General features: G+C 44.1%; 1 protein-coding gene across 10 annotated transcripts; it reads right to left on the bottom strand.

The window, feature by feature from the left end:
- Positions 1 to 4,764: 4,764 nt before the first annotated feature.
- On the bottom strand, positions 4,765 to 17,680 carry LOC308486342 (perilipin-3-like). 10 transcript variants are annotated; one of them, XR_013991027.1, is made up of 9 exons: positions 10,238 to 10,326; positions 9,829 to 9,922; positions 9,448 to 9,643; positions 8,697 to 8,779; positions 8,137 to 8,401; positions 6,939 to 7,135; positions 5,559 to 5,687; positions 4,892 to 5,482; positions 4,765 to 4,861 (listed from the first exon to the last, which is right to left on the bottom strand). XR_013991027.1 is itself a non-coding variant. In XM_081023115.1 (9 exons), exons 3-9 carry the CDS (start codon positions 9,895 to 9,897, stop codon positions 5,135 to 5,137), a joined length of 1,287 nt encoding a protein of 428 aa, XP_080879241.1. In that variant the 5' UTR covers positions 9,898 to 9,922; positions 15,942 to 16,040; positions 17,521 to 17,680; the 3' UTR covers positions 4,765 to 5,134. The 10 variants fall into 10 exon arrangements, 9 of the variants coding, with proteins under 9 accessions (XP_080879241.1, XP_080879240.1, XP_080879245.1 ...); XM_081023115.1 differs by lacking the exon at positions 10,238 to 10,326 and adding exons at positions 15,942 to 16,040; positions 17,521 to 17,680 and having other exon boundaries at positions 4,765 to 5,482; XM_081023114.1 differs by lacking the exon at positions 10,238 to 10,326 and adding an exon at positions 15,942 to 16,297 and having other exon boundaries at positions 4,765 to 5,482.
- Positions 17,681 to 18,240: the final 560 nt, after the last annotated feature.

Raw genomic sequence — 18,240 nt, 5'->3', positions numbered from 1 at the left:
CAGGGTTTTGCAGGACAAATCCCATATTTTGCAACACCACCATCCCAAACTGAGTAAATAATACATCAAATCAGGGTTCATAGTCAACACCCAAAAACCCATCTCAGCAGACAAATGACCAGATATTTATGCTGAAGTTTTTCACCCTGAGCCCTGAAGTAGGGGTGTTCCCAGATAGTTGCTATGTTCAGCTCTGATTCAGAGGTCTTGTGCAACAAACCTATTAACCCAAATGTTGCAGTATGGAAAGTGATGCAAAAACAGGCTGTAAAATGTCAGGAATACTTGCTTAATGCAGCAGTGCCACACTCATGTCTTACATTTATGCCACTTTAACAGCCATGTCTCACCCCAGAGAATCCTGGGAACTTCAGCTTGTTAAGGATGCTGGGAGTTGCTAGGAGACCCCTATTCCCCTCAGAGAGCTACAATTCCCAGAGTTCCTTGGGAAGACGAATTGATGGTTAAACCACTTGGAACTGTAACTGTGAGGGGAATAGGGGTCTCCTAACGTCTCTCAGCACACTGAACAAACCACACTTCCCATAATTCTTCGTGGGGAAGTCATAACTGTAGGCCTGCCAGCTTGCATCAAATTAACAGTTCTTAGACAGCACTATTTTTCTAGAAAAAGAGGTGCCAGAACTCACTGTGACCACCTCCCTTGTTTTCTTATAGTGACAATGGTGCCCACCTGAGAGGTGCTGGAGCTGAAAACAAGTCCTGTTCTTTGGACAAAAGATAAATAAGGGTTAAAAATAAAAGTGTGGCATAAAATTCACTTGAAGAATCCTGCTGAATCATAACAGCTGTGCGAGGGCCAAGCCGGGCTGTTGAGAAGTTAAACTCCAGTTCAACTCCCACTGAAAAATGCACAGGCTGCTCTAATGATCCCGGAGACCAATTAGAATTGCCCCTGCATGTTCCAGTGTGAGAGAGTTGAAAAGGTCACTCCCACTTATGGCTCCATACAGCAGCTGGGTGTCACAGTGAGGGCGAGGCAGAGAGCAGAGTGTGTATCTAGGTGAGAGTGGTGTCATGGCAAAGTTCCCGCAACGGCACACAGCTCCTGCTTAAGAACAACTTCTCACCCTGCTGGGCTAAGCTTTCCACTTGGACCCACCCATCTGCCAAAAATGTCGATGCAGATGTCCACATACTAACAGCTCGGCAGTTCTGCACACCTCCAAGTGCTTCAGAGACGAGAACGGGCTCCAGAAGGGTGTCTGTGTATTTACAGTGGTACCTCGGGTTAAGTACTTAATTTGTTCTGGAGGTCCGTTCTTAACCTGAAAATGTTCTTAACCTGAAGCACCACTTTAGCTAATGGGGCCTCCCACTGCCACCGCGCCGCCGGAGCATGATTTCTCTTCTCATCCTGAAGCAAAGTTCTTAACGCGAGGTACTGTTTCTGGGTTAGCGGAGTCTGTAACCTGAAGTGTATGTAACCTGAAGCGTATGTAACCCGAGGTGCCACTGTATTTACAGCATTTATTCCCCTGCCATTTAGCCAAAAAGATTCTCAGCATGGCTTACAAAAACCAGTTCTCAGGTTCACATTCTAAAAAGACATGACACATACACAAGGGAAAAGGAATAGGAGGGAGGAAGGAAAAGCAAGCTCAAACACAGATGCTTAAAGTCACAGTTTGTAAAGTCACTGTCAATGCCAGTGCTAGTTCTGACTGTCTTCCCTTCCCGGGAGTCACTCCCAGATCAGATCCAGGAGCACAGCTGGTGACAATAAGGGATGCAAGAAGGCAGCATTTTCCTTTCTGATCTGCATTCATCATAACCAGTGATGTTTCCATTATGCTACAATGTCGTTTCCAGCAAATACTGTGTTAATCTTCCTGTCCGCTATTGAATGTAATCTATGCAAATTATATAACTTACATAAATAAGTTGTGCAAGTTATATAACTTGCGTAACTATTTATGTCTTTGTCCATGGAGTTTTCTTGGCAAGGATACTGGAGTGGCTTGCCGGTTCCTGCTCCAGGTGGATCACGTTTGGTCAAAACTCTCCACTATGACCTGTCCATCTTGGGTGGCCCTGCACAGCATAGCTCATAGCTTCCTGGAGTTATTCAAGCCCCTTTGCCATGGCAAGGCAGTGATCCATGAAGGGGAAGTGAGAGCTGGACCATAAAGAAGGCTGATCGCTGAAGAATTGATGCTTTTGAATTAAGGTGCTGGAGGAGACTCTTGAGAGTCCCATGGACTGCAAGAAGATCAAACCTATCCATTCTGAAGGAAATCAGCCCTGAGTGCTCACTGGAAGGGAAGATCGTGAAGCTGAGGCTCCAAGACTTTGGCCACCTCATGAGAAGAGAAGACTCCCTGGAAAAGACCCTGATGTTGGGAAGAATTGAGGGCACAAGAAGGGGACGACAGAGGACGAGATGGTTGGACAGTATTCTCGAAGCTACGAACATGAGTTTGACCAAACTGCGGGAGGCAGTGGAAGACAGGAGTGCTTCGCATGCTCTGGTCCATGGGGTCATGAAGAGTCGGACACGACTAAACAACAAACAACAACAACAACAACAACAACTACAACTATTTATGTAAGTCATGCAACTCACATTCATTTCAATGTAAAGGAAACATCCAAACAATGGATTTTTAAAAAATTATGAATTATTTGTGGACTTAGGGTGGAATTCAACATAGTGTTAAAGAGAGCATTTCAATCTCTCCTCCCCTATCCCACTATTCTGGGGATTATTCCTGACCCTCCAGAGTGCTTTTTGGTTTTTTGGGGGGCGGGGTGCAGGGGGCATGTGGAGGGGGTGGGGAAAGCCCCATTGTGCTATTGGGAGTCCTTGCTCTGGCTTCTGCTGACAGAGCAGAGATGGAATCCAACATCTGGAGGGCCACAGGATTCCTACCCCTGCTTTAAAGTGTCTGGATAAAATGGGAGAGATCTTTAATGTTATACAAAATGTTTTGGAGACTGTTGGTGTGGTCTTTTGCTTCCAACAGGCAGGAGATGAGCTTTTTCCTCAAGTTGAGAATGGGATGGCACTGCCCAGTATCACAAATTTCCTGGGCACATGGGAGGTGAGGGGTGCTATGGGAGAAGCCATCTTTGATGTCTACATTTGGATCCACATCTGTATTTTGAGGTATGAAACCATATGCCTCTCATAGGCCATAACTTGTGAACTTTCCAACACTGGCAAGTTGAGATTGATAAGCACATTTTGTCATCTGCAGCAGAGATGGGGAACCTGTGGCCCTTTGGATGCTGTTCATCTCCCATGAGTTCATCTCCCATGAGATCCTGCCAGCATGATCACAGGTCAGGGATGATGTTGAGTTAATGTTGAGTTGTAATAAAACATCTGCAGGTCCACAGATTATCCATTCTTGCCTTACATGATCCATTGTAGTGGTAGGAATTTGAGCAAGTATGGATTTTAGCTGGATTTCTTCCAATGAGTTATATCTAAGCTTTGTTCTTAGAAAACTTCGCCTGATTGTTGTTTCACACTTGTGCATTATTTTGCAAAATGGGAACTGACTAGCTGTGACCCTAATTTATTTATTTATCTTTTGCTCACATTCCATCTTATAGGGTTTGCCTTCTGTTAGTTGATTGCATCTCTGGTCCCATTGAGGAACTAGAGGATGCAGGCCGGATAAAAGCCATAGGTACCTTTAATTGTAAAAAGATAAGAGGCTCTGGAATAAACCAAGATTAAAATACAACCCAGTGAATAACCAGGTAAATTCTTCTCACATATTGATGTTGGCCAAGTACCTAATTTTTGTGAGTGTCTGGATCTTCTCATGGTGCTTTGATATCCAGCTGAGAGATATTTATTTCTGTTTATTTAACAGAATTGGTTAAATAAACCACCCATAACCTCTAAGCAGTTTGCATAGAATATGTGCAATACTCCTAGCTACAGGGTAATCTTCAGGTGTGAGGGCTTCTTGGCAAAGTAGCCTCCATGTGTTTCCTCCTTCAATGCTACTCCCCAGCCACAGGGCCTACTTGACAGCAAAGATGTTCAGCCACAAGTCGCCATTTTCAATTTCCCAGAACACTCAATAAAGGCATTGTGGGAAACTTGAATGGCACACACACACACGCAGTGGAGGCTGCCATTTAAAATTGTATTATGTTGCCCATTTATGTATTATATTTGTTGCTTACTACGAAAAAAAAATGGCTCATAATGATTGACAGTTGCCTAGAATGCTGTAGCAGGAGCTCTGGGATATTGTGGGAAATTTTAAATGGTTGCCAGGGCAGCTGTCAGCTTACCAGGATGCCAAGGCCCCAGCAGTTGCCAAGCGTACCAAGTGCTGGTGGCAAGCCTCCACTACACATTGGCTATCCTGTACAATGGGCTTGCACCTCCCACCATTAAATGCAGCCCTAGGCACTCCTGAACAAGCGCAAACAAAGCAGCGGCGGTTTAAGTAATGTTCCAAAGTGTGACTCTGCCTCATGCCATGACTGGCCTACACATGTTCAGGAATGCCTACCTGTCCGTCAATTTTTGCTCTCCACCTGCAGTAGGGCACCCTGTTGGGGGGGGGAGGGGAGTATGGTAGGCTGTCTGTGGCTTGTAAGTCACAAGCTGGCTACCAATATTCTACAAAAGGCCATGCTGCTAATCTTTTAGAAGAGACCCCTCTCATTTGTTTTATTATGTCCCAGTTTGCTGAGCACCTCACAGCAGCACCTGGCAAACAAATTTGGGCTTCGTTTTGTCTCTAGCAGCCAGAGAGACACTGGAGACCAGTGTTGGAATGCAGCAGTGTTTATTTGGCCTTCTTTAAACACTTTCCCCAAAAAGCAAGACAATTCACAGGATTTGACAACTACAAGTCATGCATTGTTCCTATGGGGCAGCGACAGCAGGGTTCCCAACTATACCAGTTTTGACCATTATTTAATTACCACCACTTCAATATTAGCAGCTTTGCTCTACAACATTTTGAAATATTAAATAAAGTGACTGTTTTGGATATTTACAATTCTGAGAGTTCAGCCAGCACAAAGATGCTCATCTTCTACACTGTACAGGGCTCACCTGCCACGAAGTTATCGAAATACAGTGCTGACATCTAGAGCAAAAAGAGTGCATAGCAGGCTTGTTGCAAGAGGTCTTGCCTTAATCTGCTGGTTCTGAAACTTCAGCAGGCAGCTTGCCAGAGAGCACGAAAGGCCCCACCAGCCAGGAGAGAGGGGTGTTGTGAGTGACATATTCCAGCAGCTCATCCACGTATTCTTGCGCTTTCTGCACTGTCTGGCGGCTCTGGGCCAGGAGGGTGCTGGGGAGGTCCTGGAAGGATCTGACCGTGGAAGCGGCAGCATGAAGTTCTTCAGTGCTTTGGCCGACTTTCTGCACCTTATCCTCCAGGCTAGAAGGGAATCCTTGGATGCTGGACACCAGGGTTTGGCTAATGGTCTGCAGACGATGGATCAGGTACTGAAACATTGTCAGGGTTTGGCTTTCTACCTGTTGAGACAAGCAAGCCATTACTGACAAGCCGTATTTCCTAACGGGGACAGGAAAAACCATTGCAAAGACATACCTCTAGCTGCACCATATCTTTGTTATCCTTTGCTTCTGGGTTTGCCTTGTTCCATTCGATCAACATCTGGCTAAGCTTCTTTTCACCCTCATGAAAGGTCTGTCCCACACCTTGTTTCATGTATTCAATCTGGAGGGGAACAAGACACACTAGTTTAACTTTCAACAGGAACGAAGGAGTCAACATGGCCAAATTCAAATAAGCTGGGTAAAGTGTGTCCCCCTGCCCCCCCCCCGGACAAGTCTGTGTGTGTGGTGTCAGGAATGGCTTCCTTGGGCCTCTGATTCAAAAAGCTACATGGCACTTTTAAAAAGCCAATTCTGTTACTATTGGTTTTTTTTTGTCCAAGCCAAAATAGGAAAAATAGAGCTCATGAGATTTGTGGGTTTTTTGCCCCCCCCCTTGCTTATAGAAACAAATCCCCAGGATAGGTTTACCCAAGTGTGTTGGAACAAGGTTGAAGCAATACCATCTATGGAACTCCCTCTATGATGGATGGGGAAACTGTGGCTCTCCTGGTGTTGCTGGAACACATCTCAACTTGCCCTTGACTGTTGGCCATGCTGGCTGGGGCTGAAGAGAGCTGAACATCTGGAGGGCCAGAGGTTCCCCATCCTTGTTCTGCCTTGCGATTTGTCACCCATCTTTTCTGGATAAGTTATCCAAGTCAGAAGAATATCAAAAGGAATCAGATGGAAACAGCAGTGTAAGCTTCATTCCTTCAAGGGCCCTTAGAGATTTCTAAAGAGATACGTGTGTGTGTGTGTGTGTGTGTGTGTGTGTGTGTGTGTGTACACAAAGCTAATGGAGCATTCCTCAACTCAGGGATGGGAAACCCATGAATTATGAGCTTAGCCTAGTCAGGAATGATGGGAGGTGTGGTCTAAGAAACCACTGGAGGGGCTACAGGTTTCCCACACCCACACCTTAAGCCCCATATAAGTGCTTGCCACAAATTTGCATCTGGGAAACTCCCAAAGGGTCCAGTATCACATAACCTGGACTATGCATCCCTTGCATATAAGTGCCAAAGTTCATATAGTGCAGGTGTGGAAAACCTCTAGCTTCCCAGATGCTTGTTGAACTACAATTCCCATCAGCCCCACCAAGTCATGGCCAATAGCCATGACAGGAGTTGTGCTTAAACAACGTCCAGAGGGCCAAATGTCCCCCTCCCCAAATACCATAAACTAAGCAAGGTTCCCCTTGGGAGTCAGATCATGGTCAAATTCCATTCCATTTAAAGAAAACGTGGACTCTGAAATTGCGGCTTTAAAATATTTGATTGCTCAGGTGCTTTTCTGTAATTAAAAGGGTGATTTGCAGAGGCACAGGATAGCCTTAAAAGGGGGATCCCAAAAGGCGAGACCAAGCTCATACCATGTGAATTATCTGCTGGAGCTGGGAGAGAGACTCGTGGATCCTTTGCCTGGCTCGCCTGATCTTCGCCACAGCGTGCAAGTAGGCCCTTTGGCGGAGTCTGCTTGAAAGGGAGCCCAAGCGCACCAGATATTCCTGCTGCTCACACTGCTGCAGAGGAACCACATTGCCATCCTTTGCAGCTGCTGTAATCTCAGCTAAGGAAGAGAAGACCACAGTGGATTCAGCAGGGGGCAGCCTTGATGCCTTATGCTCCTTTAGTAGAATCATGTGTAGGGAAGGAAAGTTTCACCATGGCAGGGAATCTAGGTATTGCTTGCTAAATTCACATTGGAAGGCAAGGGCTGGTGCACAAAGTGTGCTTTCCAATCGCTCCAGCATACAATACCGTATTTCGGTGCCTAGTGGAAAGCTACATCTTTCATAGCGCAGTTTCTATTGTTCAGTGCAAGGCATGCAGCTATAGATTCGGGGAGGGGAGAACGTGGGCCCCAATGATGAGGATATGAACAACACAGTAATCCCCATATAACTCCACAATGTCTTGCGGGCTTTTACATTTGAGGTTTCCTGTCCAAACGGAAGTCAGATCAGGAGAGATTGAAAAGCAACCCTGCTGCTCTCCTTCCCAGCCATTGCACCAATGCCCTGCTGCTTGAAAGAGTCAAGGGGATTTCATCCCATTACAATTACACACAAACAGATTTCCTACCAGTTTATAGAATCAAAAAATTGTAGAGTTGGAAGGTCTCCCCCCCGCCCAAGGGTCATGTAGTCCAACCCCCTGCAATGCAACAATCCTGCCTACGGGTGTCCCTGGGCGGGCTCGAACCACCAACGTTATGGCGAACAGCCAGACACACTGACCCACTGAACAGATATCCGAAAGACTGTTTCCTTCTGTATATACCTGCCTGCAGGTTGAGATCTTCAGAGGCCTTGTTAGATGCCCTATCAACTAAAGTAGTTTGGTTGATGGGAACATGAAACAGGGTCTTATCTGTGGTAACACCCCCCTTTGCAAAGGAGGCAAGACTAGTCCCTTCTCTAGCATTTTAGGCAGGTAATGAAAACATTTCTGTTTGGAATGGCTTTTTAAAAGCTCTGGCAATATATTTACATAACTGGCATTGAACTCTGCTTCTCCTTGACTTTAAAATTTTTTAGGAAAGAGGTCATTGATTTTTAAGTTACATACCCAGTTCTTCATCTGTTATGGGGAGATATTCATCTATCAGGTCTTCAGATCTGCCAAGCATTGCCTCAGCACCACTGACAGCTATCTGGCCCATTCTGGATTCCATAACAGTGGTCAGACTCTGGCCAATAGCAGACTTGGTTGCTTCCATGCCATCCTGCAGAGCTTCTTTCGTCATGCCTACAACTCCAGACAGCTTGCCGGCAATGGCGTCCTTAGCACTTGCCACTTTGGACGATACCATCTCCTTGGTGTCAGAAGCAACCTGCGAGGCAGCAAGAAACCACACGCCGTTTCCATACAGATACTCGCCGGCAGTGTAACAGAAGCATGCCATTATCTTGTACGGAAGGATAATATTTATTGAAAGTGAAAATAATAAGAGCAAGCACATGTAATCATGTGCATACTTGGCCTGACATGTTACTTGACTAGAAAATGTTCTTGAAATAAGAGGATGCCCAGGTGCTAATAAGGGCCATGGCAAACAGGCCTGACATTATCTCTGCCTCCCTGGACTTTGGCTCCTAAGGTCCCAACCTAGCTGCACCACAGCTTACCTTATCAGCTGACATCTGAAGAATTGGCAGCTTCTCCTCCAGGGCATCCAAGCCCCGGGAAGCATACTCATTTGCTGCTGCAACTACGAAGACAGAAAATTGTTATCTTAATGCTTTCTACTACGCCAATATGAAAAACCCAATGTATTTCCAAGTCTTCATTTTCACAAGCTTTAGCTTTTCCATCTACAAACACACCTTTTGCAGTTTTTAGAGGGTTGCAGCTTTAAGAGGCTGGCCTTATTATTCTAGTACCTTTCTAGATTTGTAAGGGCAATTTGAAAGCCTTGCCCCAGGGATGGGGAACCGCATGAATGCAGCTGGGATAAATAGAGAAGGCGGGCGCAGAAACCAGGGCAATGCCACCAGTTTTCAAGCACAGCTAAGAGCTCTCCATGATGCTACACATTCATACACATTCTGTCCCACAGTGACAGAGTTACCAGTCCAGTAGCACAGAAGGCTGTATCAAGGACACAGACTACCTGAATTTCACCATTACTCAGTTGCTAGAAATGGTAGCCCAGTTCTCAGTTTTATTTTATTTTAAAGCATTTCCTTTTCTCCCATGGAAAAATTCCTGTGGACATTCATGCATGCAATATATCTCACGATATAATCTGAACATGCAAACCACCTCCACTTATTAAGCAGGAAGTTACTCCATGGACATTGCATCAATAGGTATTTTTGTCCCTAGTATTTCGCCTACTGTTGGACAAGCTTGCTTAGAAGTCTGCCCTTGACTTACTCTGGGGTTCAAGTTTAGTCAGGAGAGGCTGAGCAGTGCTGACCGCCACTTCTTTCAGGGTCTTCATGCCCTTCTCGGCAGCATCACAGACGGACTTCACATAGGGGTGGCTGCCCTTGGTGGAGTTGTAGGCGTTCGCAGCCATGTCATAGGCAGAGCTAACCAATGGCATGCTGACTACTCTTCTCAAGACATTCTACACAGGGAGGAAATATTTAGTCAGAGTATGGTATTTACAACCTGTGTAGCCCTGCAAAACCAATTTGAGCTAGGACTAACCTACACCCGTCATTTAAAACACTTTGTACAAAACGTGCAATAATGCATTTTGGAGGCTGTTCATTTCATAGACTTGTTCACAGCCCATTTTTCCGAACTCACCTCCTCCTGTGCAGATGCCTCTTGCACCTTGTCATGGGAAGACATATTTCCTTGACTGTTGGAAGACATAACTTGGCACTGCAACTAGCAAGAGCTGGAAAAGGAGGTCAACAGTTAATTTGCCACAGAAGAGTTGCATTGGCCTAACAAGTACTGAACAAGACAAGTCACTCATTTGAATTAGGAAGGCTGTCCTGTTTTGGCTCTTGTCTCTTTAAGAACTTAAGTGAAACTCCTAAAACAGAAATGTTTGTAGCTAGCAGCTCACTAAACCCATCACTACAATGCTGAAAAAGAGGACAACCCAGTTCTCTCTTAAGTGGAGAGGATTATTCCCCAAATGGGAATAGGTTTGTGCAACTTGGAACACTGGTCCATCTCAATAGTGTCTACACCTGGAGTCACCAACCTTTTTGGGCCATTGGGCACAGCTGAAACTTTGAGAACGTGCCATGCTGCCCCCCCCATCACAAAATGGCTACTATAGGGCATAGAACAAAATGGCTGCTGCAAAGTTGTGGCATAACACAAAATGGCTGCTGCAAAGGTGTGGCACAACAAAAAATGGCTGCTGCACCTAAAACAGAAGAGACAGGATCACGAAATGATCTGTATCGGCCAATTCTAGCACCAAATGAAAAGTGGGCATGTTTATGAGGACGCATTTGATGTCAAAGAGACTGACCCAATGCAAAGAGGAACCACGTAGAAGTAACAAACAGCTTTATACTGAATATCTTTTGAGGGGATTTTTACTGACATCTTTCATTTGTGCCTTGCAGGAACAGGCACACTGATTCACACAGGTGGTGCATCAGGAGGCCCTGTGGTACACTGCTCTTCGTGCCTGGAACTTCTGGGTGCTAAGTGACCATACTAAGATATTATCACCAAGCTCCAATTAACTCAGCAAGATCTATTTTTAAATAAAGGACCACATTAGCACAAGGAAGTGTTGCAACATAACCACTTATTAAGACATTTATAATTTCCTACATTTCTTTTTAAGTTCTCATTGCAAAAGACTGCCACTATACAGCAGTAGGAAAGAAGGCACGGCTCTCCTGCTTTGCATCTGCAGAGCGGAAGCTGCTGCTCTCAGCTTACTTGTATTTCCTTTCCTTCCCTTCCCCCAGAAATAAGCCAAAAAGATCAACAGCCATACAGAGCCTGGCAGCAAACACAGACAGAAAGCAAATGGGACACACTTCCAAAGCAATGCACCATGCACACCTATCACAGTCCCCAACCCTTTTTACTAACCCTCTTACCTGTAGGGGAAAACCACCAAAAGAACACACTAGTCACCCATACAGTTCCCCTTTTAAATAACTGTGATGATGTCCTGGAGTCAGGGTAAGGTCAAGAGAACCAATGAAAATAGTAGCATTCTTTCCCCAATCAGTTAGGAATAGAAGACAGGTGGAATATGTCAAATAAGGAACCCTGATAGAGGGTGAGAATGACATTGCTTTTCACCTGTGCTCTGTTTTGCTACTGCTCTATTAGTAGCAAAGCTCTTACTCAGATTTAATTCTCTCACTCTCTTTCTTTTTAAAATAAGATTTTAAGACATTTCATAATACAGTATAATAAAAACAAGCTAACTACTCTAAACAAAACAAAGAAAGGAGAGAGAGAGAGCCCTTTTCACAGGTAGATTTAATTCTCCATAGTGGGTTATTAAGGTGCTAGTCCCTGCTGTTCCTAGTTTGTGTTATTGCTTTCCTAACCTATCCTGAGGAATCACTGAAAGTCACTGTATATATTTGGCCCAGTTTATGATCACAGCAGCCTTCTTAGATGGAAAGGGAGCCATATACCTTTTCAAAACAGAAATTATATAAAATGGGAATAAAGCTTTAATAACTAGGATTGCCTTTTAAAATATTTTTTGGACACGACTCCTCTGCTTTTGACAGCTTCAGGACAAACAGCATTTCAATGAATGAAACTGTGAGCATGAAATGCAATGTTACCTTTACCTGATGAATTCCCGCCTGCCATGCTTTAGTTCAAGAAATAAGCACCCTGCCAGAAGAAAATCAAAGCACAGCTACTGTGAAGTAAACGTCACTGACTTCAGTAGGGCTTACTTCTGAGTAAACATGTTTCGGATCACAGTGTGAGAGTACTTGCACATCTTGTCTGGATGGAAGATTTTCATATTGCCACACTACATTTTGTTTTTCTATTTAACATGTTTGTATGCAATATGTTTCGTATTTTATTTTATTTTCATATTTTCTGTCTATAGTTGACTTGCAACTCTGTGGCTTCCAATGCCACACGGTAGATGGTGAACTGTGTCTCATATGGTACTTTCAGCCACATGATGAGCCAACTTCCATACTGCTGAGAAACAGATGGAAATAGGGCCACAGGAATGCTCATCTTTTCACATGCTCAGAGACCACACATGACCAATTCTTCATGTGACGAGAGCTACCAAGCTGCTACCAAGCAGTCGCAACGTGACCAGTGCTTGTTCAAAACCACTGCTTGTGGATGCTTCCCACTCACCAACTTTTGTGCTGAAATTATCTATGATGTCCAACAGGGCAGAGCCCCACTTGGGAGGCGATGTTCAGAATTCCTCTCCATCTAGGCTTCAGGTTGTATATATGCGTAAATAAACCATATATCCTAAAGGCACCACAGATCCCACTGTGCCTTATTGTCCCACAGGAAACACAAACGCTGGGATTTCACATAGCGCACAGATAGAGGTTAACAATATATTCGCATTTTAACTCTTTGCAGAACCCTCTGCTGTTAGTATTCTGAACTTCCCCAATTAGCATAGCTTCCACCCTTATTTGATGGGGATCCCAGAAGAATCAATAATAATAATTGTTACAGATTGCTCATCCCTTCCATACATCATCTTTGCACACTGAATAATTCCTCCCTAGAAGTGGACAGCACACCATCTCGCTGCAGAGTGGAAAATTTCAATTGCGAAGGGTAAACTTCCAGAAAGCTGAGGGCAAGCAAGGACAGCTGTTGAATAAAGAGCTGCTTACTGTACTGCTTTTGGCTGTACACGAGGCTGGCCTAACTTCTTGCTGAAGCAGAGACATCAAGTCAAGCAGAATACTTTTAAAATAGGTGAGAATTGAAAGGCTCTTTCTCTCTCCATTTTTGATACCTGTCTCTAGCAGGCTGTGTTTAGTCTGAGGCTCAGAGCATTTGTGGCTTGGGATTCCTTTAAAAAAAAAACAAAAACCAACAACATACACAGCTCAACCTCAGTTTTGCTGCCCGTTGTAGCCATGTAATGAACTTTAAAAGGGGGGGGGGGGGTGATATGAATTGAAGCAAGCAAGGGCTAAAGAACCAGCCACAGGATCTGCCCTTAATTCTCCCCTCCTCTCGCAGAGTTAGGACTAGAAAAATCTACCTCACAGGGATGTTGTGAGGAAGAAAAGCGGGAGAACCATGTACACCATTTTGAGCTTCTTTGAGGAAAGGAGGGATGGTAACTGTAACTAATAATTAGTATACAAGCAAATACCTAAATATTCTTAGTATGTACCTCAGCTAATCAATCATGGGTGTTCACATCACATGAACAACCGGTGTTTATTGATCTGTACACATGCACAGTTTTTCAGAATGTGCACAATCTATGTAAAGTGTACAGTTTAAGGCAGGCACCTTGGTTATACTGTTTTCGATGCCTGGTAAAACATTTATTTTTGTTTACCCAAGCCTACATGTAATTTTATTGTATACGTTTCTTTTCAAAACTGTATCTATATTTTGATCATTTCACTACATCTTCTGTTTCCTTTGCCTTTTAAATTATTTTACACCATTTCGTGTAAAGACTTTATTTCTTATTAAGGGGTATATCCATTTGGCTAATGCAAACAACCCTTCAGATGTTACAAGTGGAGTCTCTCCCCCACCCACGCGCCCCACACCCGGTCATTCTAAAACACCCTCAGTGTCTAGGAACACAATCTGAGGCTGTCATGAACAAGTGTGGCAGGTCACCCTCATGGAGAAATTGACATGGCAATTAAGCGACAGGAGGACGCAGCACACACCTGCAATATGGAAATAAGGAACATTTGGATCCGAAGAAAATGGCACTAAATAAGAATTTGTGGAATTGCTCATAAAGCTGTTACAGCAGCTTACAGCGAAATGATTCCCTCCAGTGCTCACCAACCTGATGCCCTCCAGAGTTTTTGAACTTCTGATGTATTCTAAAACATCAGGAGGGCAAGCTGTCAGCTTTCAGATTTGAAAATAAGGGATCAGCAGCCTCGAAAATAAGGGATCTTCAGCCTCATCTGTCCTGGGGAGCCTCAAAAATAAGGGATCAGCAGCCTCACCTGTCCCGGAGACAGTCTACGGGATATCTAACAATCCGGGATAGCAGCGGGAATAGGGGAATTTCCCGCAAAAAAGGGAAGGTTGACAGCTATGAGGACAAGAGGTTGGTGAAAGCTGACCTAGAGTGTAATCTTGTCCCTGGGAGAGCAAGTGGACTGCGGGTGGAGATCTGACCTTACAGACCTGGAGCTGAGGTACTTATTTTTTTCTCCCACTGTGAGAAAAAGACTGAAAAACTGATAAACACTTTTCAAAATGAGGAACAATGAAATGAAATGTGCAAATGAACCCCAGATGCACGAAGGAAAGGAAGTTTCAGACAGGGCCCCACAGCTGTTTACATTGCTGAGAACTGTGAATAAGAAAGCCGCTGGGGTGACAGAAGTCCTCTTTGAAGGGCTGTGTGCCTTAAATATAAAGAATCATGATATGGGAGATCAGGTAGCACCTTGGAGTTGCCCATCAACACTTAGCCCCTAGAGAGCAGACTGATCGCGAGTCTTCTCCACAGCGAGAATGTATTTATATTTAAATTTTAGTAACTATTTCTAAATTTGCTCCTGTATATATACTTTGTACAAATCAATATCCTCTTTTGTGATTTGTTAATTGGCCGCCCTTGAAATTAGAGCCAGTTGCAGGCCAGGTGGCAATACATTTCTGTTGTCCATGTTAAGTGGCTATATGGCCCAGGGCTGTGTATGTTCTCTCATTTACTCTGCATCATCTAGTGCACTCTCACTTCTAATTTAGGGAGCAGTGTGCACATGATGGTAGACACCATCCATACCTATCCTGTTGTTTCTTATGAAATGCTACATTTTGATGAGTTTCCCCCCTAAACCAGCTGCAATCCAAACCGAGAAAAGGAACGACCTAGCTGCGTTTTAAGCTAGTAACATCTACTTCCAGATGCAAACACAGATTCCCCAAAAGCGATCAACTTTAATGCAAGTCACGTGCACAGAGTCACTTCAGATTAAGCCCATGTTTGTCTTTTGCCTCCTTGTAGATAAAGAAAACAACGAAACTTTGGATACTTGGACGGAACCTAAACCTGGATTTAAAAATAATAATAATAACCTGAATGCCTGTATTCCTTTGTTCTCATTTTCTTAGCTGAGTAGGTTTGGCAGGTTCAAGTTATTCAGCAAGGGGAAGATGGTTATCACCAATTAATTTCCCTATGAATGAATGGGCACTCTAGTGCTTATCTTGTATTCACTGGAGCTTCGCATAGAACCGTCACAAATCGTCCCATGGCCATTTGGCCCTACTATGTACAAAGGTAGGTTTCCCCTCCATCCAATACCCAAGTGTGTATGCCTATTGGCCAAGTGATACACAGTTGGGGATAAGACTTCACATGCTTGATGAAGTGGATTCTAGTCCATTACAGCCGGCAATATATCTGTTAGTTGCCAAGATGCAGCAAGACACTCTCTCTCTCTCTCTCTCTCTCTCTCTCTCTGTGTGTGTGTGTGAAACATGTAGTGACAGAAAGGCATTCTGATAGAGATCAAGAAAGTATTTTGATGGCGGAAGGGTGAGGTCCAATATTAAATTAAAAATTGAATCCAAAAGTGATCCAAATTGTACTGAAAATAATTAGAAGCTTAGTGCTCAGAGCTCACCGTCTCTTGTGGCTAACACAATACAGTTACTGCATATCTAAAGCACATGAACAGCCCCCCCCCCCACCGCAAGAATTCTGGGAACTCTAGTTTGTTAAGTGTACTGAGAATCACCCTTTGGATTCTACTTGCCTCAGTCTGCCTCATGGATGTGCTGGCCCTGGTAGGCTCTATGGTGAACTCGCTTGATGGGTCTTTCATCCAGGAGGGAAACACTTATCAGCTGGAATGCTGATAGAAAGGAAACTTGTTGAGTTATAGTTTCCACAGCAATGTAACTCTCACTCCTTTACAATAAGTCCTTTCAAGATACCGTCAAAGCACTGGGGAATGTGACCTCCCTGCTTGATAAGCAGAGGCTAATGGAAAGCAAACAGGCTTGGTACCACTGCCCTTTTCTGATGCTTTGTTCAAAGGCATATCGTGAATTGTTATGGTTTTCTTGTTGTCCTTAGTGGGGTTAGAAATCCATCAAGACTGATCCGTGGCCTTAGACAATCCACTCCTTTTTCAGCCTGAAGCAATATCTATAGTATGGTTATAGCTATAATGGGAGTGCTGTAACAATTGCTAAATTAAATGTCCCCCAAACCAGTTCACCTAGTTTGTTGGCCATCCTTCTATATTTTAATCAATGGTGCTTGGTTTCATTCATATATATATATATATATATATATATATATATATACACACGGTATATATAAGGGAATTTCCCTTTAAAAAAGGGAAACCTTGACAGCTATGGTATATACCATAGATATATACCATAGCTGTCAAGGTTTCCCTTTTTTAAAGGGAAATTCCCTTATTCCAAATAGGATTCCTAGCAAGAAGGGGAAAAGTTGACAGCTATGATATATACATGAATGAAGCAATGCATATTTGTGTATATATGATTCCTTCTAACAGCAAACTCAATTGGAGGGTGATAACAGGCCTGTTACCCAAAATCACTGAGAACAAAAGGGAAATATCATCATGCTTGGGTGAACCCCAAGGTTTGCAGAGTTACATTTTTATGATTTGTTTCACAAGATTTATCTACTGCTTGATCAAGCCTCAAAGCAGTTTACAAAAAGAATAAGACAAATATTTAAAACATCCAAAAATAAATAAAACACTAAGCTAAAACCCAGATTAAAGCACATGTTGACATTCTGTATGTCTGGGTAGGCTTCCCTAAACAAAAATGTTTTCAGCGGACAACAAAAACAGTACAGTGAAAGCACTTGTCTGATGGCAATAGGCAGGAAGTTCCAAAGTTTGAGTGCTATCACACTAAAAAAAATGATTTCTTACAAATGCAGAATGTACATTATGTGGCACCTATTACAGAGGCAGCTCTGCAAATTGAAGTGTTTGAGGTATTTGAAAAACCCACACCAAAGAACACCCAGGACTGAGCATGCTCAGAATTTTTGAGTGACGATTTTGAGTGACAATTAAAAAGGAAAAACAGAGCAAGAATTTCTTTAGCTCCTTGCAACTTTTACTGCCATAAGGACCCTTCTTTCCTTTTGAGAGAGCTTAGACTCAAAGGCTCTTAATGCAGCAGAAAAGCTTTCGTTGGCTGGTGACAAGGTTACATCAACTGATAATTATGTAGAGAAATGTTGTGTATATGACTCCCTATTTATCTTTCGTCCTTGGGGAGCTTTTTCTGTGACCTCTTTTTGATGAAGCCAGAGTGTGACTCTCAAGGTTTTGAGACCTTGGCAGTTGCTACTATGTTTTGAGCCCGTTGAGCAGTTGCTTCATAAAGCGTGTTCTCCATAATAGAGAGCACGTGTTGCGGTGGGGGCCAAAAAGGCCACCCCACTGTTGTTGGGAAAATTGGCCACATGCTGTGATTGGGCAAGGAGTGTTGCTGGGGAGAAGTGTGGGAGGGGTCAAAGGTCTTAAATACAGGGCTTGCAGCCTGGGGCCTTCTCTTGGGCTGTGTGCACCGGATCACCCGCCCACCCTCCCTGAAAAGGGGGGGGGGTTCGTTGTCCTCTGACCTTGCTATGCCTGTCATGGGGTTGTCTGCCTTGGGGCAGGGGTCTGGTAGGAATTTTGTCCATTTGGCTGTTGGCTGTTGCCATTTAGTTTTTGCCTACTGCATAGCAAATCGTCACAACTTGTAAGGTTGGCGGTTAGGCATTGGTTAAAATTGGTTGGTGGAGGGGTAAGTGCCTACCCCTCCAATGGTGGTGCTGAAAGGGAATTCTGTTAAAGGAATCCAGGGGCTTGCCATCCCTTTTGTCCTAGTCCCTGGCATCGGACTTGGGCCGTGCAAGCCCCAGGGGGCATGAGGGTGAGAGATGAGGGACTGATGACCAGCTTCATTTCTCCCCAATATGGTTCTCCCTGACTGGCTTCCGCTGGAATCCGGAAGTCAGTTCTGTCCCTGGGGCAAGGACAGACAGTCGTAACCAATGCCTAAGCAACC

Source organism: Podarcis pityusensis (genome assembly GCF_964106645.2).
Source record: "Podarcis pityusensis genome assembly, chromosome: 10".
Taxonomy (NCBI): Eukaryota; Metazoa; Chordata; class Lepidosauria; order Squamata; family Lacertidae; genus Podarcis; species Podarcis pityusensis.
Note: the sequence above shows the minus strand (reverse complement) of the source record. Positions and strands in the feature narration are given on the sequence as shown.

Excerpts from the sequence above, each read along its gene's own strand:
- LOC308486342 (XM_081023115.1), bottom strand. The coding sequence starts at position 9,897 with ATGTCTTCCAACAGTCAAGGAAATATGTCTTCCCATGACAAGGTGCAA. Across the intron at positions 5,688-6,938 it reads TCCAGCAGATAATTCACATG|ATTGAATACATGAAACAAGG; the intron begins GTATGAGCTTGG and ends GTTCCCCTCCAG. Across the intron at positions 5,483-5,558 it reads AAGATATGGTGCAGCTAGAG|GTAGAAAGCCAAACCCTGAC; the intron begins GTATGTCTTTGC and ends TTGTCTCAACAG.